The sequence below is a fragment of the Ursus americanus genome, chromosome 7 (assembly GCF_024610735.1).
Source record: "Ursus americanus isolate L20-20 chromosome 7, mUrsAme1.1.p, whole genome shotgun sequence".
Taxonomy (NCBI): domain Eukaryota; kingdom Metazoa; phylum Chordata; class Mammalia; order Carnivora; family Ursidae; genus Ursus; species Ursus americanus.
The window spans coordinates 65,783,840-65,810,932 of NC_142133.1; the positions used below are offsets into that span (position 1 = coordinate 65,783,840).

Consider the following 27,093-nt stretch of genomic DNA (forward strand, 5'->3'; position numbering starts at 1 on the left):
TACACTCAGGCTTGTCTAGTTGGGCATTTCATGTGCTTTCCCTTCCAGCCAGGTCCTCCCTATCTCCACACGGTGGACGCCATCTTATTCTTGCCTTGCATTAGAGTGGTACCAGAAGCAGAGAGTTGACACTTGGAAAAAGGAAATGGTACTGGATGGTTCCCCTCCCCTTTTTACAAACTTTTTTACCCTAAAGGTGGCTTTCAGTGAGGGTATCATACAGGACTGAAAGAAACCTTGAATTCTTTCTGACTTGAAGAATCAGAGAGTTTGGGGACAATTTTCCCCTGAAAAGTGAAAATAAGGGAGAATCCATGAAAGAAAGCCAGACAAGGGAACCCAACATCTGTGTATGAACTATGCCCAGATCTCTTTCTGACCTCTAAACCATACATACAATGGCAGACTCAAAGCAGCTCAGGTAAGGATAACAGAACTGAGATTTGAGTGGCCACTGCATTTTAACAAGGTCCCTCTGTGACAGGGATTGCAGCTTAAGTCCTATTGTTTGCCTGATAGATTTTTTTTTTTAAATCAGCACTCTTTGGAAGAATATAACAGAATCCAGAGTTTTTACAACAATTTATTTATAATGTCTAATACAATCCAAAATGTTTCAATATACAGAAATTTCAGAAAACCAGAAATGTCTGAGCTACAATCCAAAATTATTCAATAGACAATTAAAAAAATAAAATTGATATATTCTCAAGAATGGAGCCTGACTCTGACATGACCCAGATGTTGGAATTCACTAATAAGTATCTTAAAACAGCTACTCAACCTTGGCCAGTGAGGTAAAAGATATTCATAATGAAAGAAATAGTAGGAATTCTCAGCGGAGAAATAGAAACTATAAGAAAGAATCAAGTGGAAAATATAAAAGTGAAAAATAAACTACCTAAGATAAAAATTCACTGGATGGACTTAACAGGAGAATTGAGATGACAGAGGAAAGGGTCAGAAACCTGAAGATAGTTCAACATAAATAATCCGAAGAACAGAAGGAAAAGAATTAATGGGGAAGAAAAAGTATTTGAAGAAGTAATAGCCCACATATCCTAAGTGTGATACAAGACATACATTTATAGTGAACTTCGAGCAGAGCTAAGTACAAATGAAATCATACACCCAAATTTAATTGGCTTAGTGGTCCCCACCTGTTCATTCATCTGCCTCCTTCCTTACCGCAAGTAGTACTGGGGATCCCTGGGGAGTTCTAGCCCACTAGTTTCTGCCCCTTTCTGTCGGGACTTGTGCCACAGAGTACTTGCTGTGCTGTCCCGAGCCACGTCTGCCTCCTGTCAGTACTCTTCTGGGTGGACAGCTCTTCCCAACGCAGAATGCTGGCCCAGGCTGAGTGCTCTCATCTGAGCCAAGAGTCTTCAGGTGGCAAGTAACAGGGACTTACCTGTGTAAAAGGCAATGAACAGCGGTATATTCATTTTCCACTGCTGTGTCATAAATTACCACAAACCTAGTGGATGTAGGCTGTTGGCAAGGGCATTTCCTTGTGTCAGTGGAACTCAGAGCCCTGGCTTCCCGCTGGCTATCTGCTGGAGGCTTCCCTCAGTTTCCAGAGGCTGACCTGTGCTCCTTGACACATGGGCCTCCCCTGTCATAGCCACTTGCTTCTTCAAAGACAGCTAGAGAGAGAGTCTCTTGCGCGCGTATGCTGGAAAGAGAGAGTCCTGTATAACACTGTAATCACAGAAGTAACATCCCATCACTGTTGCCAAATTCTGCTGGTGAGATATAAGTCACAGTTCCCTTCCACACGAAAGGGATATGGAGATTATATTCACATAAACACCAAGAGGGGCAGGTCTTGGGGGGAGGAGGGCTCTAGAGTTTGTCTATCATGAGTAACATGGCACCCTTGGTGGAACTGAGGCAGCCTCCCGAGGACGCAGCTGGCAAGTAGTCAGGAAGTGAGGCAGCTGCTGTCTTCTTCTCTCTCTATGGCTGCCTGGCCCCTCATCTCTGCTTCTCTCTGTGCATTGGCCCTTTCTACAGACTTCCGTGCTTCTGTGCCTATGGGCCGTAGATGAGCACCCTGGTCCCCCGTTTTCTCAGGAGAGGCTGATGGCTCAGCCAAACCCACGATCTTGCTACGCCCAGGCTGGGTGAACAGCCTTGTCCAACCAACCGCAGCGCAAAAGATGCAGAGTCACGTAACAGACACAGCTCCAGAGACCTACTGCCGGGGGTGGGGACACTTCTCAGAGATGGTGAAGTGTGGGCTGAGCAGATGTTCCCGAAGACGTCTGCCTCAGCTGTCTTTCCATGGTTTCCAGAGCTAAACAAACAAAAACACCCAAACCTTCAGGGAGCTACAAAAACAGCAGGTTCTCCGGGCTTCAAGGCACAGGAGCTAAATTGTGTTCAGCTGAGAAGTGGGGAGAACGCCCTCACTCCCAAGAGGTCAGACTGAGCGCCTCACGTCAGATCAGGGACCAGACACCACCTGTCTCCCACGCTGTGCTTGTGTCTTCCTCCAGCCCCTCTCTCCAGGCCCCCTTGACGGGTTTCCTGCCTCCTTGCGCTCAAGCACGAAAACAAAAAGCGCAAAGCCTTCATGCAAATCAGCTGTGCAAATAGATGCCTGGGGACTCATACACTGCAAGGCTTCATCAGATATACCCAGACAAATCTGAATTCTCTTTAGGTTCAGAAGATTTGTCGCCTCACAGAGCTGTCAGCAGGCTAAGAAATGGGACACGTGAATCTCTGCGCCCGGGGCTTGGCGCGTGGTAGCTTCTCGGCACGCTGACGTGGTAACAGCGGGGAAGGGAGAAGAGGGGGAATAAAAAGGAAAAGGAGAAGGTGGTGATGGCCCTGGTGAGCCTTCTTAGCCAAAGTCCAGAGACTTAACTCGATGCTCTAACGCCTTGGTCCTCCGTGCGTGGTCCGTCCACCGGCAGCAGCGACCCTGCCAGGAAGCCCGCTGGGAATGCCAAATCTCCGGCCCCACCGCACCCCGGCTGCATCCAAGTCTACATTTTAACAAGACCCCCAGCTGGGCCCTCCACATCCTAAAGCTTAGGAAATGCCGCTCTAACCCATCAGTTCTCCAACGTGACTGCACACTGCAGTCATCTGGGGGACGTCAGAGCCACGGCTGCTTGGGCCCCAGCTGCACAGATCTGGTGTAAGGGTGGGGGCTGTGCCCTGGTTGGTGGGCTTTTTAAAAGCTCCCTGGGTGATTCTCAAGTGCCACGGAGTTTCAGAGCTGCTATACCGGTTTGGCTTGCATTCAGTTATATGTAAGAGTGTCTGTGTTAAAGAAAAAAAAAAAAGCCTGGAATTAGGCTGTCCAGAGCCAGGGGGCAGTGGCCGACCGCCTGGCTCCTTCACACCCCTGATGTGGCAGCTTTAGTCTGGGACTGTTGTCCTCATCATCCCAAGACGGTTTCTGTGCCTACAGGCTTCTCATCTTCATTCCAGGCAGGAAGAAAAAAAGGACGGGAGAAGGGATAAGAACCAAGAGAACATCTGAAGGCACAGATTGAGTTGACTTTTCGGTAACAAGCTTTCTTGGAGGCCCCACCCGGCAGCTTTGGGCTGCTTTGTCCAGAACTATGTCCCGTGGCCACAGGTGGCTGCAAGGGAGACAGGAAAGCTGGGTGTTTTAAGCTGAACACAGCATCACCCTGGACAGGAATTGCACTGCTGTTGGTAGGAAGGGAGGGGGATGGTTATCCGTCAAGAATCCAGCACTGGGCATGTACCTGCTGGGCTCCAGGTTCTGCTTTGAGGGATGTTCCTGACCTCCAACAGATTGGTCCCCCACCCTCTCTGGAGGGACCGACTCCCCAGCCCTGTCTTCCTGCTCCCATCACACGGCTGCCACCATGTGAACGACCTTCAGGCAGGTGCCAGAGCAACAGCGGGAGAGCTTGCCACACCCCCCGAGACCTGACCCAGGACCGAGGGCTGGGAGAGGCAAGGGAGGCAGGCTCAGTTCTCCTGGGAATGATAGTGGAAGCCCTTCCTCACTCAACCAACATGGGCTAGTTTCTGTAAAAGGACTTCGTAAAGTGCAAGGAGTAACATGACAGAGAGATTGGGATGATGATGGCAAGAGTGTTCTAGGGGGCCTGAAGGTTGAGCCCCATTCTCGAAGCTCTCTCTAACCTTCCTGTTGTCGGGAAACAGCAAGAGGTAGGCCCTCCCCCATTCTCAGAACGGCCCAAGGCTGCGGGTCTGAGGCTGCTGAGGCTGCAGGGGCTGGCCAGCCGCCCAGAGCTCCCAGCCCCCACCCCTTTCCCAGGCCGCTCTGCCCTTGCACCCCCCAAAGGAGGGGAACTGTCCAGGACTACATTCTACTCTAGCAAATTATTCTGTTTTCGGATGGCCTGGGACCAAAGCCATGTCACTTTGCTGCAGTCTCTGCATACGGGAGCTGGGCCAGCAGGATGCCTGGGGACACTGCGGGGTCTATGGGAGCAGCTGTGGAGCTTCTTACCAGCAGAGCAATGTCACTGCGGCTGCCCACTCCCTCTAGTCCCGGCGTCAGTCCCTCCGCCCCTCCACCTGCTCCCAGCCCTCACCCAAGATGTGTGATGGCAGCGATGCACGGGGAGAGCCTGGATGAACATCTCGGGCCTTAGCCTCCAGGTCCTGGGGCTACTAAGCCGTGGGTCAGGGGAGAGCCACCTGCTCAAGGACTGGGGTGGTGAGTTGTACTTTCCACATCCATATCCTGTCCAGGGGACGGCCAGCCAGGTGACTTCATGCGTCGCCTTGTTTAACTCTCCCAGCAGCTCTGTGGAGGTACTGTTACCTATTTTATGGATGAGGAACCGAACGTTCAGATCATGCATTAGTTGGGGTTAAATTTGGTGGCAAATGACAGGGGACCCCCTGTGGTTTACACAAGATAGCTTCCAAGATCTCTGGCAGCTACGTGTTACTTCCCTAACGCATAGGATCCCAGAGGCAGTTGTCCACGGTGTTGCAGGATGTAGTTGCCTCCGTGGTGTCACTTTATCCTCCATTCTCAAGGTCGCCTTGCTGTCACAAAGAAGGTGTAGCCTTCTCTTTAAAGACATTCCTGGAAGTTGCCTGTGCCTCTTTTGCTTGCATCCTGCTGGCCAGAACCCAAACATGGGGCCACGTCGAGCAGCAAGGGAGGCTGGGAAATGGAGCGTTCATTTTAGATGATCATATACCCAGCTACGAATTGGGTGCTTCATTACAATGCAAACATACAGGGACCCTGGGAGAAAAATAAAGCAGGGAATGGGTCAGAAAGTGCAATTTTAGCAGGGTCTGGTGAGAAGCTGGCATTTAAATGAAGACCGTAAGGATCTCTGGGTGAGTGTTCCAGGGAGGGGAAGCACGGTGCAAAGGCCTGGAGGTAGGATTGAGCCTGGCGTGCTAGGTAAAAGGCAAGGAGGCGGAGTGAGGGCAGGGTGGACCTTGGAGAGCACTGTCAGGACCTGGGCTTTCCTCTGGCTGAGATGGAGGCTGTGAGAAGTGGTGCTGAGGGGAGAATGTGGTAGGGTCCACAGGACCACAGGCTGCTGAGGGGAGAACAGACTGAGGGGGCAGACGGAGAGTAAGCACACTGGTTAGGAGGCCGCTGGGGTAACCCTGGAGACCGGTGACGCTGACTGGGCCATGGTGGGGGCAGTGCAGCGGGGAGGTCATCAGGCTGGGTCCACTGTCTCTCCAAGGTGGAGCTGGGAGGGTTTGCTGGCACCTTAGGCATGGGGAGTGAGGGAAGGACACGGTCAAGGATGACTCCACGCTTATTGGCCATTGCCCGTCTGCCAAGAAGGGCACAGCTGAGTGCAGCAGGTTTGGGGCCAGGGAGGACGGGGGCACGTCAAGAGTTTGGGTTTGGACCAGTTGAACTTGAGGGACCTATCAGACCTCCACGTGGAGAGGACAAGAAGGCCTGTGGCTGGATACACGTGCCTGGAGTGCAGGAGAAGCCCAGGCTGGACATAGATCTTGAAAGGCGAGAGGCAGAAATGAGACCAAAGTATAAGTGTGTCGTTTAATCTCGGTGTGCCTGTCTCTGTCGGTGTTATAAGGACTAAACACAGTAGAAGAGAAAGCACTAGGTCATTGCCTGGCACATCTGTGTCTGTCCGGTGGTGTCGTCCCTGCCTAAGCTTACTGCCCTTACTGACCGTGTGGCTGCCGAGCGGTCCAGCGGCTGCACTGGGGTTCCCAGAGGAGGGAGGGGCCACGCGGGGAGTTCTAGAAGAGGCAGGGGCTGCACTGGCATTCCCAGAGGCAGCAGGGGCATTCTCCCAGAGCATTCTCCCTCAGCTTTCATGGCTCTATGTAGTTCAGCCCGCCTTCCACCCTTAACCTCTGACTCACTCTCCCAGACCTCCAAGCCACTGCTCCCCTCACCCCAGACTGATCACCCTGGAGCTGTTCCTTCTCTACCACTGTCCCTAGTGACCCTGGCACCTCCTCTGGTTGCCATCTCTGGAGGTCCAAACCCTTTAATCCTTCTCCGATGCCTCTTCCTCCAAGAAGTCTTCCTCATTCACACCCTCAACCCCAATCAGACATGAACCTGCCTGCCTGGAAACCCTTGGAGCCCTTGGGATGCCTGTTCCTCTCTCCCTGGAGCCAAGATACTCAGGTGCCCAGCGGTCTCCCCTGCACCCCCCAGACTGGAAGTGCCACCCAGGCAGGAACCGTTCTGGTACAGCTGTGCACCAATGCCTGGCTCAGGGATGGGCACCCAGCAGGCACCCACGTGTCTGCAGAGTGTAAACGAGTGAGGCGGTGGCAAGAAGCAGGTGCTGCCCCGGGAAAACAAGGCAGCCCTAGGTCACCGGCACCAAGGAGAGCAAGGCTTGTGCCAGGAGGACCGGTCCTGTGTTACAAGCTGCTGGAGCTCAAGGAGGGAGCCATCCTGGGCCTGAGGGTGTCAGGGAGACTTCACGGGGAGGCAAGGGAGAGCGAGTGCAGGGTGAGTCCGAGTGTTCCAGGGCTTGGAGGAAAAGGAGGAGGGCACTCCGGGCAGGGGGCAGCTTTCTGCAAAGGCTGGAGATAGAAGTGCTCAAGGCCTGTAGAGAGGACTTGCAGCAGGCAACACGAGGGGCCCGGGGACACCCTTCCAAGGCGCCTCTGTAGGAAACTGGGTTAAACACACCCAGGGCAGGAAGAGGGTCCAGCGTGCAGGGGCTTGTGTAACGCCCATATTTTGTTGTTGACATACAATGTTACAGTAGTTTCATAGGAATGACCATATTTTTTAACTCAAAGAGGAGGACCCAAGGTCTGACAAGGGTCAGGGCGCACCCTGGAGTGGACACTGGGCATTGTCCTCCGCGCAGGGGGTGCTGGTGCTCAGGTCACCCTGCGTAGGGCCAGGAGCAGGGAACCGTGCTCAAGTCCAGGCGTCCATCTGCTCCTCCGTGCCCCTGGCTCCCGGCCACCAAACCACCTACTGGCTTTCGTGAGTTCTGAGCGGGAGGATTCCCTAGCACGGTGGTTGACGTGGGCTCGGAGACCAGCCTGGCTGGGTCGGAACCCGGCCGTCCACTTACCGGCAGTGTGGGCCAACATCTCACCCCTCTGTGCCTCAGGGTCCTTTTGGTAAAGTGAGACTCATGAAAGGTTGACTGTGAAGATTCAGTGACTGAAAACAGGTGATGCTCTCAGGACATGTCTGAGCTGGTAGTATGCGCCCAGTGAATGCTGACGACTACTACTGCGTTGATCGTGTTATTTAGCCCCACCTGAGCCCCTGCTGCTTGCCTGTCCCGGGCTCGCCGAGGGCCAGGCTCAAGGTCTGCCCGGGACAGGGGGGCTCTGTGGGGCCATGGCTCCCTGGACTCCTGGGAGGTTGAGAAAGCCCCCACCTCCTCTCACACTCTGCCTCCTCTTTGCAGATTTTAACGAGAACGGCTTCATCGACGAGGATGACCTGCAGAAGATTGTCCTCCGACTGCTCAACAGTGATGACGTGCCAGAGGACCTGCTGACCGACCTCACAAACCACGTGTGTGCCCGGGACCATGCCGGCCGGGTTGGGCTGGGCCATCCCCCAGAGCCCCTGGACGGCAGGCAGGGTGAGGTGCCCTGAAAGATGGGCACATGGCTGGAGGCAACTATCCCCCAAGTGTGTGTCTTTCCTCCAAGGTCCTTCTTTCCAGGGTCCCCGAGAGCAGGTGCCCGATCCACCCACTCCAAGGGGCCCTCCCACCCACCCTGCGGTCACTGCCGGCAGGTGACCCGACAGCAGCTTAGCCTCAGATGGACACATCACCACGTCCCCTTTCCCACATTATCCCAGGCGTCCTAGAGTGACAGTCCAAAGTGTGATGGGACATGAAGGCAGCCTCATGATTCTGTTTGTCCTAAGACCATGAGAACCTTCAAGTGCTTTTGGTCTGGATTGAAACTAGAAGCAAAGATAAAACCATAAGAGGGCATCGCTGCCGCCTCGACCTGAGCAGGCCCCATGCAGTACAGAGCCCCTGCCTGTGACCGGATATAGGTGTGGGTGGGAGATGTCACCCTGCTTACCTCTGCACCCGTTTTCACTGCCAAGTTTGTGCTGGAGGCACGAAGGGGACTCTTCCCATAATGAGACCAGCCCATGAGGTCCCAGACCTCAGTGCACATAACCTTATCTCTGCATCTCCATGTCTTTGTCTGGGGTGGGGAGTAGCAAGGGGGGTGGGGAGAACATCTGCCTCACCCCCCCTCAGGGGGGTCGGGGGACTCACATGCATGTTAAGCACCCAGCAGAGAGCCGCCTATGGCAGCACTTGGCATGAGACATTCTCCCCTCTGCCTGCGTCCCTATCTCACTCTCTCATACCGGCCTCCTTCCTGTTCTCTGGCTCCTTCTGCACCCCTGGCCAGGTCCTGAATGAGTCAGATCTGGACAACGACAACATGCTGTCTTTCTCGGAGTTTGAACATGCGATGGCCAAGTCTCCAGACTTCATGAAGTAAGGTGTTCTAGAGCGGGGGGAAGGGAAGTGCCCAGCATAGCTGGGGGGCGGGGGGGCAACTAAGGGTAATTCCTCTTCTTCCAGAGCCAACAAAGCCCTTCAGTCTTCCCAAGGAGGTCATGAGTTTCCACGGTAATTTGCCGATTCTTTCAGAATCAGCAAACGTAGAGCTTTAGAGAAATTAGGCAACCTAAATTTCTAAACTTTAGAAAGAGGGAGTGGGGTTTTAACCAGCAAAGGCAAGATTACATTCCAGGCTCTGCAAATGGGTGGTCCTGACTTTGCGTACTGCCCGTCCAGAGCTGGCCCCGCACACCAGTGTCTTCCCCCGGGCACAGGGGGCTCCAGAACTGACTGGCGGGTGGCCTTGGCCACTGCCCGTCCTGCTCCCCTGCCCCCACAACTCCAGAGGTCACCAGAAGTCGGGGATTTGCACGGGGGTGTGAAGATAATGGTCACAGAGTATTTCCAAACCTTGTTTCAGGCAGAAGGGGCATTAAAGGTCTTATATCTTGGTCTAGACACCCTTGAGTTGATCAGCCATCTCCATATTGCCAGGCCATGTTGAACTGTCTTGTTTGGATCCTTCCAGTTATGGGAAAGGCACCACCCCTGCAGACAGCACATTCATGACTGAACAGCCCTGTTAGAATGCCTTTCTTGGGTTGAGCTGGCATCTGTTTGCATATGTCTGCTGCTCTGCGGCCCTATTCTGCCCTTGGTCTCATAGTCTAGGTGAATTTGATAGCAAAGAATGCCCACTCATGATGGTTGAACCACCCAATCAGAAGAAGAACAAAGACAACTAGACCTCGGAGAATACCTGGTCAGGAACCAAAGATGGTGCATTTTCTCTCTTCTCTATGCCCAGAGTCTCTGCCTCTCTCCTCGGCTCCTCTGTACTTAGCTCTGCGTGCAAACCAGAATCTCTCCTTTGTCAGAGAGGAGGCCAGTCGTGGCCTCCTGACAGTAGTCACTCATTCCTAAGTCGTATCTCTCAGCTCTGACTCCAAATTCCCAGACAGAGAATCCAATTGGCCCGGGTCGGGTCAGGTGTCCGCCCCTCTTCCGATCACCTGGTGGGAGGAGAGGGCTCTCCAGGCCCTCCTGGCTGCGACGGGGCGGGGCCGTGGGTGGACCCTCTGAAAGGTTGTCCACACTTGGAACAACCACCCCAACTAAGGGTAATTCCTCTTCTTCCAGAACAGCTCAGCACATAACGGAGTCAGAATCCTGTCCTCCTTGCCTTTTTCTTTGAATCTCTCCCATTTCTTTCCATTGATTTTGGCACCACGAGGTTCTGACACCCTTCGCTTTCTGGTGTTGCTAAAAGGAACATAATAAGGCTTTGGGAGGGTTTGCAGCAGCTGCGAACTGGCCATCCCAGAGAGAGGGACGAGAGGCTGCCTCCAGGACCACTACGAACCTGGAAATTGGAGGGCGCTTTAGATCTGTAGCTCAGGGTGACTCATGGGATGCTTTCTCTCAGCTCCTTTCGGATTCACTTCTGGGGATTTTGATGTGGCCACAAATACCTGATCTGGAAGCCTCAAAGGCGATCACTGGAACTTGGAATTCAACCCCCTCTGGGCACTGACCGACTCCGATCAGAAGTATGACTTCGTCCCTGTCCTACCTCACTTCTAGACTATTGTTTATTCAATAAAGCAAAACAAAAGCCTTTCCCTTGCCCCCAGTTCATCTATTGAATACAGGATGGCACAGAAGTACTTTTTATTAAGGACTGCTCATTCCAGGTTTAAGTTTGCCGGTGACACAGCAAGGTGTCATCCAAACTAGCTAGGATGACCAGCCTTTTTGAGGACAGTTCAAATCCCAACCCCCGTCACAGCAGGGACCAGACCAAATGGGATGACATTTATGCAGAAAACCCACATAATTCCCTTCCTTCCCTGGAGCTACTTCCCAGCATCTCCCGCTGCTGACTATACAGAGACGTGTGTACAGTGGTCATTCCAGTTGCTTCCTGGCGTCTCAGTCCTTGTCAAGGGAGGAGACATCTAGGACCCACTTGGCACCCAGGCACCAGGATGCAACAGTATGGACCAGCAGTTGGGGTTTATTTGCTTTGGTATTCAGCCAAATCCTGGAATGAATTTGGCCACCACTGGGACCCTTTGGGACCTAGGTGGTCAAGGAGTCTGGGTCACAGGGAAGCCCCTTACAGGGTCTCTGAGAGCTGACAGGTGCCTCTCTGATGGGCACACAGTTTTTCTGGTTTACATCGTCCTCCGGGGAGGTGTCTAAACACTGGCTCCCGGGGGGGGGGGGACTGTCACATGGACTTGAACCTGTAGTGGTCTATGTCTTTAGGTCCTGACTCACCCATTCAAGAGGTAATAAATTTCCCATTGATGGATGGAGTCCCTTGATCAAATCTAAGAGACACTGGAATGTTGGAGAAAACCTGTCATGTGGATACACAACTGGCCTGAGGTCCCCATCCCAGATCCTGTCTATTGAGGGGCTGTCCCCCACATCCTGTCCCCTGCCCTAGCATACAGGAGGCCTCCCAGGACTTGGAAAACAGCAGCCTGGTGAAAGCAGACACTCCAGACTCCCAACCTCAGGCATGTGACCTCGGAACCCATTCCCCCCATTTCCTTGAAGAGTGGCTTCGTTCTGGGTCACTCGCTCCTGTCCTATTCTAGAAACAGTCCCCGGGGGAAATACCAGTCAGCTTGTGCCTGCCAGTCTGGGAAGAATGCAGAGACTGGCTGCTTGACACACAGCTTTTTCTCTTGGGCGCCACGGGGGCTTTGGGGCTGGGTCGTCGCTGCCTCCCAGTCTCCACACGGACCACAAGCAGCTTATGTAGTGGGAAAACGAGAGCTTGGGTCAAAATACTGGGTCACTTCTAGGCTGTGGGTGCTTGTGCAATGTTCTTAACCTCTGAGGCTCCATGTCTTCATCCATAAAGTGGGGATAACACCACCCCCCTCACAAGTTAGTGTGCGGACTAAATGATGCCCAGTCAGGGCTCAAAATGGAGTCAGAGCTCAATTCCTGTGCAGTTGTTCCATGGTCACATCACCTTCGTTCTCAGACATGCGATAATGCGGCTTCCTTGATTACACTAGTGGAAGCAGATGGGAGGTATCTCTTACCTGAGTGACCCGCCACCAAGGCTCAGGAGCCCTATAGTCCTTGGTTCTACCTGCTTCCACCTCAGGGGAGGGATAGGTGGGCCCAGTAGGTCACTGGACACTGCTTCCTACTGGCTTGAACCCCTGAGCTGAGCTTACCACAGCCCTTAAGACTCAGTGCTGTGTGACCCTCAGGCGTGTCCATGCTGTGGCAAAATGTTCCTGGAGCTCAGAGGAGAAGACCATGGTTTGGTCATAGCTAAAGATTTTATTCCAAAAAGCCAACCTGCTCAGAACCAGGCTCTCAGGCATCACGCTCTGAACTCAAAGTAGCGATCTCTCTTCTGCCGCTCATGTGGGGAGACCCTCTTCCCCGAGGGGAACGTCTGGTAGGTCTTCAGGTTCTCAGGGGAGACTCTTAAAAGGTGCCACTTCTTCTCTGGAGTCAGAGGAGGACTGGGGGCAAGGATGGAGCCAGCGTTACGCAGTGTGCCGGGGAGGTGGGGGAGGGGGGAAACGCCCAACCACAGCCCTGTGTGCCCCATGTTCTAGACCATCCTGACCTTGCTGGCTGCTCACCAGCTCAGCATCTGATCAGTCACCCTGCAGCTGAGATCAGAATAATGTGTATTTGCACAACGATACAGTGGTGAAGAGGGAGAACATGGGTGTCAGACAGAACATGGGTGTCAGATTCTGGCTCAACTCCTGCTGGAAGTGGACACGTATAAAGTGGACTAATATTAGTACATCTGTCTCAGCTTTGTTTTGAGGAGTAAATGAGGTAATGCTTATAAAGCACTTCAATAATGCCAGACAAGGAGGAAACAGTCAACAAATATTATAAGAAATGGTGGTGATGGTGATGGCGGCGATGGTAGTGATGGTGATGATGGTGGTGGTGATGGTGGTGATGGTGATGATGGTGGTGGTGATGGTGGTGATGGTGATGATGGTGGTGATGGTGATGATGGTGACGGTGGTGATGGAGGTGATGGTGGTGGTGATGGTGATGACGGTGATGGTGATGACGGTGATGGTGACAGTGATGTAATGGTGATAGTAGTGATGGTGATGATGGTGATGAAACTCAGGAAACGGCAGGGATTTGCCCCAGGCCACAGAGGTGATCAGGGAAAGGGCACTGACCCTCCTACTCCCAATGATCTGGTTGGCCCTGTGTGGTGTATGAAGCCACCAGCTATACAGACTGCCAGAAAATTTGGAGAAGAAATGGACCTGGGGCATCCCAGGCTCCCCACAGCTGTGGGAGGTGCAGATCCTGCCCAGAGTGTTCTCAAGAGGAAATATGTCCCCAGGAGAGGCCCCACACTGCCTCCAGGTTTGGTCTGACTCAGAGCCACCCAAGGGGTGGAGACGGCCAGCTTAGAGTCCTAGAGTTGGTGTCAGGAGATCTCGGTTTCTCCAGGTTCTACCTCCAACCAGACTTGCTACCCAGCACAAGTTTCTGAAGCCATCCCTAAGCCTCAGTTTCCCTATCTATAAAATGGGTCCCTCTATCTTACAGAGAGAAAGCTGCAGAGGCAGTTCAATCTGTGTCTTTAAAAACCATTAAACTCAATGGATCATCAGTCATGATGATGGCGAGGCTTGTGGCTCTTGAGGCAAGCAAAGGGTTAGCATGTAGTCAGAAACCCAAGATCTTTCCACTGACCTCCTTATGCCTCCCTCCCCACAAGATGCCTTGGCAGTACAGACTTGATTTCCATGCATTGGTGTCAGGAGGCAAAGCAAGGCAAACATGTACCTGGATTATCTCACAGGGTGGCATTGACCTTCCCTGGGAAAAGCAGCTCTCCCAAATAAAAGCAGTGAGATTCAGGCAGTGGGGAACTTTCACATATTGCTAGACGGACAGTTGGACTTTGAAAGCTATTTTGTAGTCCTGAGGAGAATATTATTCTGATTCTGGTCGGTGTTGGGGGGACCGATTCCCTGCTCTGTGTAGTGCCCTCTGTGTCCGCCAGAGGGCAGCAGTTCCTCGCTGCTCAGAGCAGCTGTGCCCACGTTTGGACGTGTGTAGCTGCAAGGCCATTGCAGGGGAGAAGCCTGCAGATTCGGGCCAGCAAAGATGGTGGGGTTTGCTCCTAAACTCCCCGTGCATCTGGCCAGGAAAACACTCTGATTCCACTCATTCAGGCTCCTGGCTTCCCTATGAGGCTGCCCAGACCCCAACCCCTTGCTGTGTAACTGTCACCCCCTGCACTGTAGGCCCCTTAGGGCCAGATCTTAACTCCTGTCTCAGTCTGCGTGGCTGTATGCCTGGCTGAAAGCAGGTACCCATGGACATGTGCTTGTAGAGTGCATGAATGAAGGGAGGGCAGGCACTCACAAGTCGGTGGGGAGCGGGTACCGTTCCCACTCCTTCACAGGCAGCACGAAGTAGGGCACCTGGGGCACCATGCCTGTCTTGTCTAGGTAGTATTTCCGATGCTGCTGCGCCGTCTACAGCTCGACCCCAGGAAGAGATGACAGGCTGTTAGGGCGCAGGAGTGACCTGGGAGCCTGCAGCTCCTGCCTGCTATCCCTGGGCAGGGGGTGGGGCTGCCTCCTCTAATGCCCCCGTTGGGAGTCCCCAACTGGGTGTCCTCTCCGAGACCAGCTCCCCGCCTGTCTGATGGGGGTACTGGCCCCCACCACACCGGCTTTGCTAGGGAGAGTAAGTGACACAGGGGACCAGCAGAGGTGAGGTATGGGACTCGTGGCTCAGCAGTTGGTACGGTGCGTTTCTCCCTCCCTCCCCCTCCCGGACTGGGGGTGCTCTGTGCGAGAGCCACGATGGACAGCAAAGGCTTTCCTGTACCCACTGACACGGTCCCACAGCCCCTGGACGTCTGACAGCACTGACCCGGTCCTCTCCCTGGGGAGGCTGCCTTCTCATGCAGTTCTCTGCCCTGAGGACCAGGAGGTACCCACGTCCTTGAACTCAGGCTGGAGGGATGTTTGCAAGAGAAGTGAGGGAGAGCGCGGGTTTCTAGGAACACAGCAGGGAACGAGCACTGGCCCCCTGAGGTGGGTGAGCACCTCCAAGCCTGCGGCCTGCGAGGATGGGTCTGAGGCAGATGGCGGGGGGCGGGGGGGGGGCTTTAAGAGCCAGAGCAGCAGGACCAGAGCGTCAGGGTGTGGACAGTGAAGTCCCAGTCGGGGGCTGAGGTTGCCTCGGGGCACAGCCTCAGAGGGACTGTGAAGCAGAGAGGCGTCAGGTGGGCCCTGGGACTCAGGGGGGGCAAGGACAATTGAGAGTAGACTGAAGGCTGGAGCCAGGGCCGGTGGGGGGGCGCTTAGTGGGCCCTGTGTGTGTGTGTGTGTGTGTGTGTGTGTGGTGGAGGGGGTTCACCCTCTAGGTGAATCTTCAGCCTTTTACTCTAGTAGGAAGTAAGCAAGGGTCCGCAGGGCCATGGGGCAGAGGTGAGGGTGGGTGCATTCCCAAAGACCCCAGCTCTACCGGCAGTGGGGGTGAGAAGGGACAAGGGCCCTCGGAGTCCCTGGGGTGGGGGTGGGCACATCTAGGAAACCGAGTCCCGAGCCCCGTCCCCAGGGCCCCTAGCCAAACACATAGGTTCCCTACTAGCTCAGGGGCTCAGAACAAGCAAACAAACTCACCCTTTGAGGGCGAGAGGTCTCCTCTGGCCCCCCGCATCAGTCCCGCCCCTTCCCCCACCGCTGCGGGGAGCAAGCTGCAGCCCAGCCCAGCGCAGCCCACCTGGTAGAACCCCATGAGCTGGGCAGAGCGGTCACTATCCAGGTTGAAGCGGGTGTAGACGGGGGTGTGCAGCCAGCGGTCCCGGATATGGGCGCGCTTGCTCAGCACCAGGTCAGGGTTGGAGGAGAAGAGGGTCGGGAAGTGGCCGCCTCTGCTGAACGGAGTGTGGCTCTTCTCCAGGGCCGCATTGCGTTGGTCCTGGAAGTACTTGAGGGTGGCGGTGCCGTAGGGGGAGCCGAAGGAGAAGGCCACACTGGGGACATGGCCTTGGTACCTGCCACCGTAATGGGGTGGGGGGAATGGGAGGGGAGATCAGTGCAACGTTCCAGGGCCAGTTCCAAGAGAGGCCCTTAAAACCCAGAGATGGGGTCAGTGGGCCCTGCGGGTCACCTCTGGGCCTTGAGAAGCTTCCCTAAGGGGCACTGCCCGTTCAGGGCTCCGGGTAAGGATGAGGGAAAAAGACAGACTCTGGGCCTCTACCTCCCCGTAGAAGATGGTCATCCCTCCAGACCAGAGGCTGAGGCCGGAACCAGAGCACCAAGGCCCCCTCCTGAGCCCCAAGCAAGCCTGCAGGCAAGTCACTCTCCATTCAGAAGATGGGGAGGCCTCCTGCTGCTATCTCATTAAGGGTAGAGAATATCAGAAGTTGGTGGGGACACAGCTGTGTGACACTGCTGTCAGACTGGAGGCAGCCAAGGCCTGGGTTCATGTGCTGCAGCCTGGCTTGAGCTCAACGACCTCACGGGCGCCACTCACGCGGCCTGCCAGGGGCTCCATCGTCCTCTGCGACCACGGAGGCCAGAAAGACGGACAGGGGGCTGGCGAGCGGGGCCCCTCGGAGACCCCGGGGAACACAAGCACGCACAGGACGCTAAGGAGCCCCGGTCGGTGAGATTTGCACAGAGAGCCAGACTTGCTGAGGCCAAGTGAGGGGAGAGAGGGAGGCCCCCAAAGAGCAGGAGCGTCTGACTTTGTGCAAGTGCAGAGATCAATGCTTTCCCCGGTCAGTGCTGCTCACCCCCTAAAACCCGGCCCGGACCCCATGGTGCCATTGAAATGGCCCTTGACAGGCCATCACGGGTCTCCTGCAGCACGGGACGTTGGTGACCTCTGCCTTCTCGTAACGCTGCTCCTGGATTTTAGGACACTGTTCTGCTCCTTGTCCGCTGGTCTTCACCTGCCTCTCTGACCATTCCTTCTCGGTCCCCCCCACCCATGGCGGGCCTCCTCTGCTCCATCCTGAGCCCTCACAGGCCCCTGGGTGATGGTATCCATGCTGAAGCCTTCACCCAGCCCAGAAGTTCCCTCAGACTCCCGCACACATGGCACACTAGACCTTCCCTTGGGGGTCCCAGGCACCATCTCTCCCACCACCCCCCCACAGCTAGTCCCGTCTCAGGGAAAAGCACTCGCCAGATGGCCAAGCCAGAAACCTGGCGTCCACCTCCCTCCGCTTCAGCCCCCGCACGCAATCAGTCCCCGGGCCCCAGGGCTCCGTCTGCACCCCTAGCTTGGGCCATGCCACCCCTTACCTGGACCGTGGCCGCAGCAGCCCCCCCATCCTCCTAAGCACGCTCTTACCTCCCACCCTGTTCCCATACTTCAGCCCAACTGACTTTTCTAAAGTCAAGCCCTTAGCGTGGCGTTCAAGGCCATTGATGAGCTGACCTTGCCTCCCTCCCCAGCCTCACCAGCTGTCCCGCACCCGCCTGTAAAGAGCCATTTGCAGGTTCCTGCATGTACCTGATCTTTCTCCCTTCCACCCCTTGTCTCTCCCTCGGGGTTTGCCCTGTGCTCCCCAGCCATCAGGAATGCCAAACTTGCTCTCTCCCCCGGGCCCTAATGCTTGTCTTCAGTACTAAAGGATCCTTTAAGCCTTTCCCTGTCGGGCGCCTGGGTGGCTCATTCGGTTAAGCGTCCAACTCTTGATTTCAGCTGAGGTCATGATCTCAGGGTCCTGAGATCGAGCCCCACGCCGAGCCCCCCGCCGGGCTCCATGCTCAGCACAGAGTCTGCTTGGGATTATCTCTCCCTCGTCCTCTGCCCCTCCCCCTGCTCATTTTCTCTCTCTCTCTCAAATAAATAAATAAATAAATAAATAAATAAATAAATCTTTTCTTAAAAAACAGGCCTGTCCTACCACTTCGAAGATCCTTTCCTTGCCACCTCTTCCAGGTCTGGGTGGGTCCTGCTCTCTGTTCCCGTCCCACCACTAGCCAGACCTCACTCCGAATGTTCTCGTCTATGTCTTTGTCTCGTCACTAGGCTGGGAGCTTCTTGAGCAGAGCTGGATCCTGTCTTACCTCTCCATCCCCAGTTTTCAGGCAGGTCTGGCACGCGCTCTGAGTAGGAAACGTTTGGGAAACAAATAAAATGAGTGGCGACGTGCCTACAGCATCGGTGACATTTCCAGTTGGACCCACTCACACAAATGCCCGACGACGGTGCCAGAGGGACCCCCAGCACCTCCCCGGGGGCCTCCCCTGCTGGGACACCTCGCCTGTGCTCAGCTGAGTTCTCTTACCAGGGAAGCCCCAGGGAGTGTGGGGAGCCTGCCGGCCCCTGCGACATCATGGGCTCCCCGGTCCCACCAGGCCAAAGGGCACAGCCGTCTGAGGTCCGCGCTTCAGGATAACCGGGGGCAGCCGCTCTGTGCCTCGGCCTCCTCACCAATAAAACTAGAAAAAAATGCACGACTTCCCTCTTCCCATCTTCAGGTGGGAGTCAGGAAAGGCAAGCCTGGGGATTACGGACAGGCCCTCCAGTTGCTCTCCACTGTGGGCGAGGTGGAACAAGAGCCCCTCCCTGGTTCCTGGCCCTACCTCCCCTCAGCAGCTGTGCCTTTCTAGAATCTTGCAGCACTTGCGGTTGCCTGGGCCCAAGCAGGCAGTGAGGGGAGAAGCCTTCCGCTGCATTCAGACATTGGTCCAGCCTTACCTCTCTTGCCCTTGGCTTCTCTCTGCCCTTGAGACCATGAGCCTTGGGATCCTAACCCACTCCCACCTGTCTCTGCCCTTCTGCTCACCATCCTGAGCTCCTGGCTCATGGCTGGGTCTCCTTCTGTCCTGGAAAGACGGAGGGCTGGCAATGCCTGTGAGGTCACCTTGTCCACTTCCAGGACAGAGTCCTCCTCTTCACCATGGTTTGCCCCCTCCTGGGTCCAGAGCCTCCCCCTCCTTCCTCCCCCCACCCCTGCCCTGCCACTCTCATCAGTCCCTATTTCTCTCGGCCTCTGTCCCCGCTCCTTGCGATCTATACTCTCTCCTGCTCTCTCAGCTTCTTCCCCTCTGCCCACAAACACACACACTTGTGTACATTTTTCCCAGACTGCAAAATCCTCCAGTGGGCCTTGGCCCTCTCATCCCACCCTTTCTCTCCCTCTGTTCCCGAATTTCCCTGCAGAATGTTCTGTACCTTCTGCCTTTGTTTCTTCCTCTCCCATTCTTTCCTTGGCTTCCCTCAGTCCGACTTCTCACCACTGCACCACAGCCCGCCCTGGCCGGCTTAAACGTGAGCCTGTATTTTTTCATTAAAGTAATGTAAGACCATCCAATTGCCAAATCCAACATCCTCGGCTCACCCTTTCTCTGCAACACTTGCACCGATGCAGAAACTCATTTGCAAGAAGCATAAGCTGAGCAGTAGAAGCAGAGTTCCTGAGAGTTCTTTGTTCTATGTATGAAACCTAATAAAAATATAAGCTCGACAGTCAAGCAGTCAGAGGCCAGCAGGAGGGAGAAGCTTCTTGCTTCCTGCGGATGAGTCCTCCCACATTGAGGGAGCTCCCCACAGACGTGCCCCTGACCCCTGTTTGTCCTTCCACCCTCAGATAGAAAAGCACTGGGCTGGTGGGCTGAAGAGGGAGAAGAGGCTTATTGAAGCCCACCCGTCCCTTTTCCTTTGGAAGCAAGCCAGCCCACACCTCTCCTCTGTCCTGTTTTGGGTGGACACACTCTGCCCGGATCCAGCCCTGCCACCTCCTTCCGGGGTCCAGGATCAGCCCTGTTCTCCCCTATCAGCTTTCACTCTTTTATCTCATTTCTCCGAGGGTTCAGAAGGCAGGAATGAAAGTGAGGCTGGTCATCAGGTGCTGTCAAACCCCAACAAAAAGATAACAAAGCAACAGCACGAAAGCGAAAGCAAGGCTGTCCGCAACATTCTGTAGGGACAAGAGCGTGACCCAAGAACATCAGACTGGCCAAGCGGCCATTCAGGTGTAAAGGCAGCCGCCGGTCCTTCCCCGCAAGAAAGAGCTCAGCAACCAAAGCAACCCATAGGCTCCCCTTGCAAGTAGCGTTCAGTGACGAAAGCCTGCCAACTAGATGATTCGAAAGAAAGAAATACCCAGGAACATAGATCCTCTGTGAAAAGGACAGGTGGTTAGCTTCAAATCTATTCAAGCACGGAAGTAGAAATAGCAGCTAGGTGAAGGCTGGTGGCAGCAGGGAATGTAAATGTTATAAAACCTGTCAAAGGGAAAAATAATTTCGGCAACAAAAATTGGGGGGGGGGGTTGGGTGGAGGGGCGATGGGAGTGCACTCACGAAGAATTTATAAGCCAAGTCAACGCATGGCAACTAAATTTAAAACGTGTCGTTGAAAAATACACAACACAGTGACTCTCACCCTGGATGGCTTTTATTCTCCCTCCCTCTCTCTCCTTTAGAGGGATCTTTTAGGAATTAATATCTCTTGAGCCGAATTAGCATTTATCTAAAGCCTGGGTATTCTTCCATTTTATGCCAACATCTTTCTCTTCAGTGAAGTCCTAGTATGATTACATTTCATGATTTTCATTTTAAAATAGCAAATGTGGCATAAGCGTATTTTTATAGAATTGCTTTGTCTATCTTTCTATCCACCCAGCCAGCCAGCCACTATTCAGCCTTTTTGCTACATAGACGCACCACGAGGAACCTGGAAGGAAGTTCGCCAAAAGCTAACCCTGGTTAATTCTAGTGTTTGGGTTTGGGGTAGTTTGTTTCTTTGTGCTTTGTACACGTACTTTTTTTTTTTTTTTAAGACAGTGAGATAGTTGAGAATGACTTTACTGGGAACCTGCTGGGTGCTGGGTGTTGGGGATCCAGAAGTCCACAAAGCTCAGCCCTTCCTCCTCCCACCTACCCCCTCATTCGTATTCACTGCGTTACACAGTGTGTGTGCAGAGGCCGTGGCAGCAGGAGACACTCTGAGGCCCTTAAATGCAGAGAGGGAGGCCCACTTCCGGGGGGAGGGTTATTGGTGGAGCCCCAGGAAGGGCCTTCCACTGGGTGAGAACCCCAGTGTGGAGGGGGACAGCCTGGGAGCTGGTTTTCTTCCTCTGTTTCTCTTCTAGTGCTTCCAGATGCCCCGAGTCCTCTTCTCTTTTCAGAGCCCCACTCCCTCTGGGAGAGCTCATTTCTGTGAGACTTCCAATACCGCCCCTACACCAAGGACGCCCAGATCTGTGTCTCTGTGTTTCTTCTCCCGGCCACGGATCCACACACCTCGTTGTCCACATAGGGCTTGCTTGCGAGTGCCCGATATGCCTGGATCGAAACCAGCCTCTTCCTCCTTCTCTGGGATAGCGCTGCCTGGTGACACCCACATGCACCCTTTACCAGCCAGAAACCGGGATTCCTGCCATCCTCCCTTCTCCATCCCCTTCCTGTCCCTAAGCCTTGTGACTCTCCCACGGCTGCCAGCCTGGCTCTTCACTCACCGGGACAGTCTTGAATCTCCTAGCCAGTCTCCCAGACCAAGTCTCACCCCTCCAGCCTGCTGTCCACGCTGCTGCCAGAGCGATTTTCTCAAACAGGCATCACATCATCAAGGCTCCCCTCTCCCTTCCCACTTGCCCACGGGCGCCCAATGGCCCGGAAGCGGCACGTCCCTGGGGCCTCACATGCCGTCCACGCCTCTGAGCCTTCACACACATCCACTCGCCCCGGGATGCCAAGTCCCTTCCTGCCCCTGGAGGATTCCCCACCCACTCTCACAGAACCAAGGCTCTCTGTCACCTTCCCTAATCACACACCCTCTTCCAAGCGTGAATGTGTCACATCCTTCATCCACACTCGGGCGCCCAGTGGTCCACTTCCTCTGCTAATCTGTGTTCTCCTCTATCGTCAGCACCTACACAGCACCTAACACAGGACTAGCGCTCAATAAATGTCCACTGGAGGAGGCAGAAGTCCCGAAACCCGGGGGGGGCGGGCACCACGGCCCAGAACACGGCTTTCAAGGGGCTGGGCTCTGATCTGCAGAGTGCACGCTGGCGCGCAGCGTCCCACCCACAGGGGCCTTGGTGCTCCTCGGAAGAAAGGAGCTATAGAAATGTGACGTGTTCCTGTGATTCTTGTCTTCACCACCCCCAGGCTCTCTGCCATACTCCTCCTCTCCTCCCTGATTTTCCACCTTCTCTGAATGCCAAGGTATTTGCATCCCAATAGAATAGAAGCCCTCTCCCCCACAGTTCTCCAAGGATTCCTAATCCTGTTCAGAGCTCGCTGCTCGCTGAGCGGCGCAGGTGTGCGCACCTAGGCGCACACGTCCACGTTCATGTAGCTCCGAGGGCGCGCCTCGGCGAGCCAGGTCTGCGTCCCCGGTAGGCACTTGTAGTTGCGTGCCTTGAGAGCTACCCTGTGTGCTTCCGCACCAAAGCTTTCCAAAGGCCTGTTGTTGTGGGTCCTGTGGCCGGCCAAGGTGGAAAGAACAGAGAGGAATGGCGGGTTTCATCACGGAGCATCCAGCGGTCCCTACGGTGCTGCCACACCGCCTCCTTGACGCCCTCCTCTGCAGCCGGGCTCCCCAGCCCCCTGCACAGGAGCTGGGAGACAGTGCTCAGCCGGGTCCCCGGCAACGATCCTGTGTGTATCCCTGTGTCTACAGAGAGCAATCCCTCCCCGCCTCTTGATGGCTCTGGTAGGCCCCATACCTGACATTAAAATTAATTACCATGCCATCAGAGATCCCAGGAGCAGCCTTATTAACTAATTAACTTGTGACTATGCAGCACGTCCTCATTCCACTCGGGCCTTCTTCTCCACAACACTTCCTGCTGAGGACAGGGCCTATCAGATTCTTCCCCTGGGCAAAAACTTTCAAGGGCTCCCCATTGTCTAGGAAATTAAGAACCAACAGGCCAGACGCTCAAGGCCCTGCTTGACGTGGGCCTCTGGGAGAAGTCTCTCCAATCTTCCCATCCACCTCCATGTGGCAGCTTTTCCACTCCAGCTAAACAGGCCTTTTGCTGATCTCGAGGCATATCCAGCCAGCACTTCCACCCCTGCCTTTCCTCAGGCCGTCCCCTCCATCCCAAAGACACTCCTTTCCTCCTCTCCCGGCCTTGGGAACTTAGCCATCCCTCAAAGTCCATTTCCAAGACCCCCTTTTCCAGGGAGCCACCCAGAGACCATGCTTATCCTCTCCATTGAACTGTCATCTGTGCCCTTTGTGACCCTTTTATAAAAGGTTTTTATTTATTTAAGTAATCTCTACACCCCACGTGGGGCTCGAACTCATGACCCCAAAATCAAGAGTCGCCATGCTCTTCCAACTGAGCTAGCCAGGCGTCCCCCTTTGTGACTCGCTTATGTCCCGGTTCCCATTCTGGCTGTGCTGTAATTACCTGGGCCTTTAGTCTAGTCTTTCTTTCTGAAGTATAAACTCTGTGGGGAGAGAGGGAGGCGTTCTCCTCATATCTGCATCCCTAGCACTCCTGGTGCTCAGGAGACGCTCTGCAAATATTTGTTGAAATGAACTGACAAGTGGAGGCACATTTTGAAGAGCTGATGATTCTTCTGGAAAGAAGGAGGGTCCCTGTTACAAAGCCTAGGTCTCCAGGGGTCCCTGACCCCCTGTTCTCAGGAAGCCTCCCCCGTTCTTCAGGGTTGTGTGAGAGGCACCAGTTGCCTAATGGGCACATGGAGTCTCCTACATCCCTTTGGCACGTGGCCTTTGTTTTGTAGCCGAGGGCGCACGGGCCTGTCTTCAGGGCAGCACCTGCAGCTTGGAACTCTGTCCCAAGTCGTCCCCCCACCCCCGTCCCGTCCCGGGCACACCTCAGTGACCACATCTGGAACAAGGTGGCCTGGGCTACGTGATCTCCAAAGTCCTTACCACTCTGAATATTCTCTGCCTTTATGAATAAAGCTGGTAAGGGGGATGGTTTGAGCGTCAGAAGAGACTGGCTGCGCTTAAAATCCTGTGATTAATGTTTGAAAAGACACACAAAAATAAGAGTTATCCAAGTGTGGTGGGGAACCTTGGATTCTTTCATTAAGTTAACAAAATGAGGTAGCATTTAGAAACAAAAGATAACCCAATTCAGTCCTCATCGGTGGGGATCTTTAGGGACAGCATATCCCTCCCAGAAAGATCTGTGGCCAAAGACCACACTAGCCCAGCTCATGCTTGGAGCCTTCTTTATGATTCACTTGTTATCACAATTTCTAGATCAGTCACAGGACAGGGTGCTCGAGGGAGCTGCAGACCAGTGGCATGGGTAGGAGCAACCCAGGATCGCTTCTGAAATATGCAACCCCCCAGGCTCCGGACAGAGTCGGGGGGACACTTGGGGAGGGTTAGGTTCCACCTGGGGATGGCGGGGAGCCAAAGATAAAAAATATAATAATGTTTAGAATGAAATCCTATGAAAAACACCCAGAATGTGGTATAAACACCTTATCAAGGGCTGCCGAGATGGCTTCGAACTGAAGCTTATGTGATTGCACCATTGGGACCCATCAAGGGCAGCCCCTGCTTGTTCGTCTTATCACAACACCTGGCACATCCCAAGCACTCAGCATGTCTCTGCTCAGCTTGTCTTTGTCAAAGGAATGCCTAAATGAAGGAAAGGATTAAGAGGAAAATCCTAAACCACCCTTTCTGACACACCTGGCTTGACATCAGCAACATCTCAGAATCCAGTTCCTGCCCTCTGTGCCCAGGGCAACTGGTAGGAGAGAGAAGAGAATCTTACACGCTGGAAGAAAATGTTGGGAGTGGCAATCTCAGACACTTTTCGAGAAGGGACCACAGATTGGTAGAGACACTCAGGCTTGCACTTTAGATGCGTGGAGCTTGATAACAGCCAGAGAAAGGAAAGGTAGGTTTGACCCTGCGTCTGAAAATGCTAAAGGCAAGGCAGATCTGGGCACTGGGAAGCTTTCAAAGCCAGCATTCCGTGGGGATTAAGTGAGACCAGGGGAAGAACCGACCACAAAGTCCAGCGGCCAACGCACACTACTAAGCAGTAACCACTGCCCAACCCGCTGCGCCAGATTCTTCGAAACCCACCCAGGGCCCACCCGGTCTCCTCTAGTCTTTCTTCCGACAAATACGACTCTGGCGCGAATCCTGGGGGCACCACACTGGGCTGGGGCCCGAAAAGCCAGCTCCCTTCCCTTCTCGGGCTCCCTATGCTCGCGCTCCCGCCCAGGCGTCTCCGAACACCAACCTCACGCTGGGGGCTCCCGCTCCTCCCCCTGCCCGGGGCCCCAGGCCGGGTGTGCTCGGGGACCCACTTTCTACGAAGGGGGAGCTGGAAAGCCCCTGCCCGCGCCCAGCCACCGGTCGCTCTGAGCGAGCAACGCCCCGGGAAGGCCACCCACCCAGCTGAACGATCGGCGCTCGCGGTTCCCTCAAACCCCAAAGGCGCTGGGGCGGAGTTGCGCGCGGGAGGAGCGTTCGACGGCGCAGACGCGGACTCGGACGCAGGGGTTCAGGCGGGGACCTGGGGGCGCGGCGGCCTTACCCGGGCATGAGGCCGGGATGCACGTAGGCGGCATTGAACTCTGTCAGCAGGGTGCCCGCGCCGCGGAAGGCCATGGTGGGTGCGGCAAGCGCGCCTCGAGCCCAGCGCCCCAGCCCTCCCCGCCCGACGGTAAACAGCCCGGGGTCGCCTGGCAACCGCGCGCCTGGCAACGTGACTGGGGCCAAGCCCTCCTCAAGCGTGCTCTCCGGTGGACCCCGCCAATCGCCGCTCGCACCCACGCGCGGCTTCCACGTCCAGGAATGGGCTCGTCTCTCTGCACAGCCGGCCCGCGTGTGGTGACGGCCCGATGCGGGATGAAGGTACAACCTCGCTGGAGAGGCCCGGCCGGGCTGCGCCCTGAGTGCCCTTCTGTCCGCTGCAGGACTCGGGTACCCGGCCCCAGGCGCCCTCGCTTCGGAGGCGGAGCAGAAAGAGGCAGCCCCATCTCGGCTCTGCTCCAGGAGCCCCATGAGCCAGCGCTCCCCGGGTCTGACCGCACACCCCAGTTCCTCCAGAATTGTCTTCGTTACTCTCTCGTCTCTCCCCGGGGAACTTCCTTCTCACCTCTTCCCGCCCGGCACACTATTCCCCAAGAGGGGTTTTCAAGTAAGGGGCAAAAAAGCAAATCCTGGAAAGATCTGGGTGTGTGATTTACACCTGTCCTCAGTTCTGAAGTTCGGTCCACAGGGTGGGACCAGAGAGCAAACTTGCCCAAGTCCCTGGTGAGGTTTCCTTGTAATAATGCCTCCCTCCTGTAGCCGGTGCCCCCACATCCCGTTTCTCCAGTAACCCTCATCCCAGCCCTGGTCTTTAACTGGGGCGAGAAAGAGCGGTAACAGTCTCCAAGGCGACGTGCTCTGTGCGACTTGGAGCCAAACCTGCCTCCCAGCTCCCTTGCAGGAGTCCTGGTATCCTTAAGAACCCTCCGCCGTTTACCCTGGCCTTCACAGTTTCGTTCAATCCTGTCGGAGGAGAAGTGTTATCGTCACAGTTTGACTCTGTAAATGGCAGCTGATGAAGACCATAGACACTAATAAGCTTGCAGGATGCTTTTGCTACCAGATTTCTGAAAAGGCTTTTGCTGACAGATAACAATGGGGTTGGAGGGGGAGGGGCACGGGCTTCCAAGGGGTGCAAGAAGCAGGAGAACTGAGGCCTGGGGGGGAAAAGGAAATGACAGGGAGTGAGTGGTTGCAGACCAGGCAGAAGGACTCTCCACCAGTCCTTCCAACTGCAGTCAGATCTGTGTATTTCTCAATTCCCCACTCAGAATATGAGCAATAATAAGAAAAACATCTGTAAAAGCTGTAAACGAACAACTCTCAGTTCAGGCGTGCTGGACTCCAGAAAGGTATTCCCCCAGCCAGGGTCCAGGGCCCACTCCCACCCCCATCATGACTTCCCAGCTGACGGTGCCTTGAACCTGGCACCCTGTGTTCAACTTGTCTGTGTTCCAGCCAGTCTTCTGCTTGAGGTCCAAGGCCGTATCACATTCACCCCTGAAGCCGCAGTGCCTGGTACTGGGAGAAGTTAGTCAATATTTGTTGAATAAATTTCATAGAGAGAGTTACGGAAGTGGATAGTAGT

The 27,093-nt window shown here is 54.9% G+C and overlaps 2 protein-coding genes across 4 annotated transcripts in view; one reads left to right on the forward strand and one right to left on the reverse strand.

The window, feature by feature from the left end:
- Window positions 1-10,459, forward strand: part of CIB4 (calcium and integrin binding family member 4) — a 46,572-nt gene extending 36,113 nt beyond the window's left edge. The window contains exons 5-8 of one of the 2 annotated variants that reach the window (XM_087863213.1): window positions 6,480-6,610; window positions 7,869-7,978; window positions 8,848-8,936; window positions 10,429-10,459. In XM_087863213.1, the coding sequence (XP_087719339.1) occupies window positions 6,480-6,610; window positions 7,869-7,978; window positions 8,848-8,936; window positions 10,429-10,459 (361 nt within the window). The remainder of the gene's footprint in view (window positions 1-6,479; window positions 6,611-7,868; window positions 7,979-8,847; window positions 8,937-10,428) is intronic. The other variant, XM_045808898.2, reaches the window with a different exon arrangement.
- A 1,898-nt stretch (window positions 10,460-12,357) lies between these two features.
- CIMIP2C (ciliary microtubule inner protein 2C) lies at window positions 12,358-25,580 on the reverse strand. Of its 2 annotated transcripts, none has more exons than XM_045808796.1 (4): window positions 25,507-25,580; window positions 15,771-16,044; window positions 14,400-14,512; window positions 12,358-12,502 (listed from the first exon to the last, which is right to left on the reverse strand). In XM_045808796.1, exons 1-4 carry the CDS (start codon window positions 25,578-25,580, stop codon window positions 12,358-12,360), a joined length of 606 nt encoding a protein of 201 aa, XP_045664752.1. The 2 variants fall into 2 exon arrangements, with proteins under 2 accessions (XP_045664752.1, XP_087719340.1); XM_087863214.1 differs by having other exon boundaries at window positions 15,732-16,044.
- Between the last annotated feature and the right edge of the window lie 1,513 nt (window positions 25,581-27,093).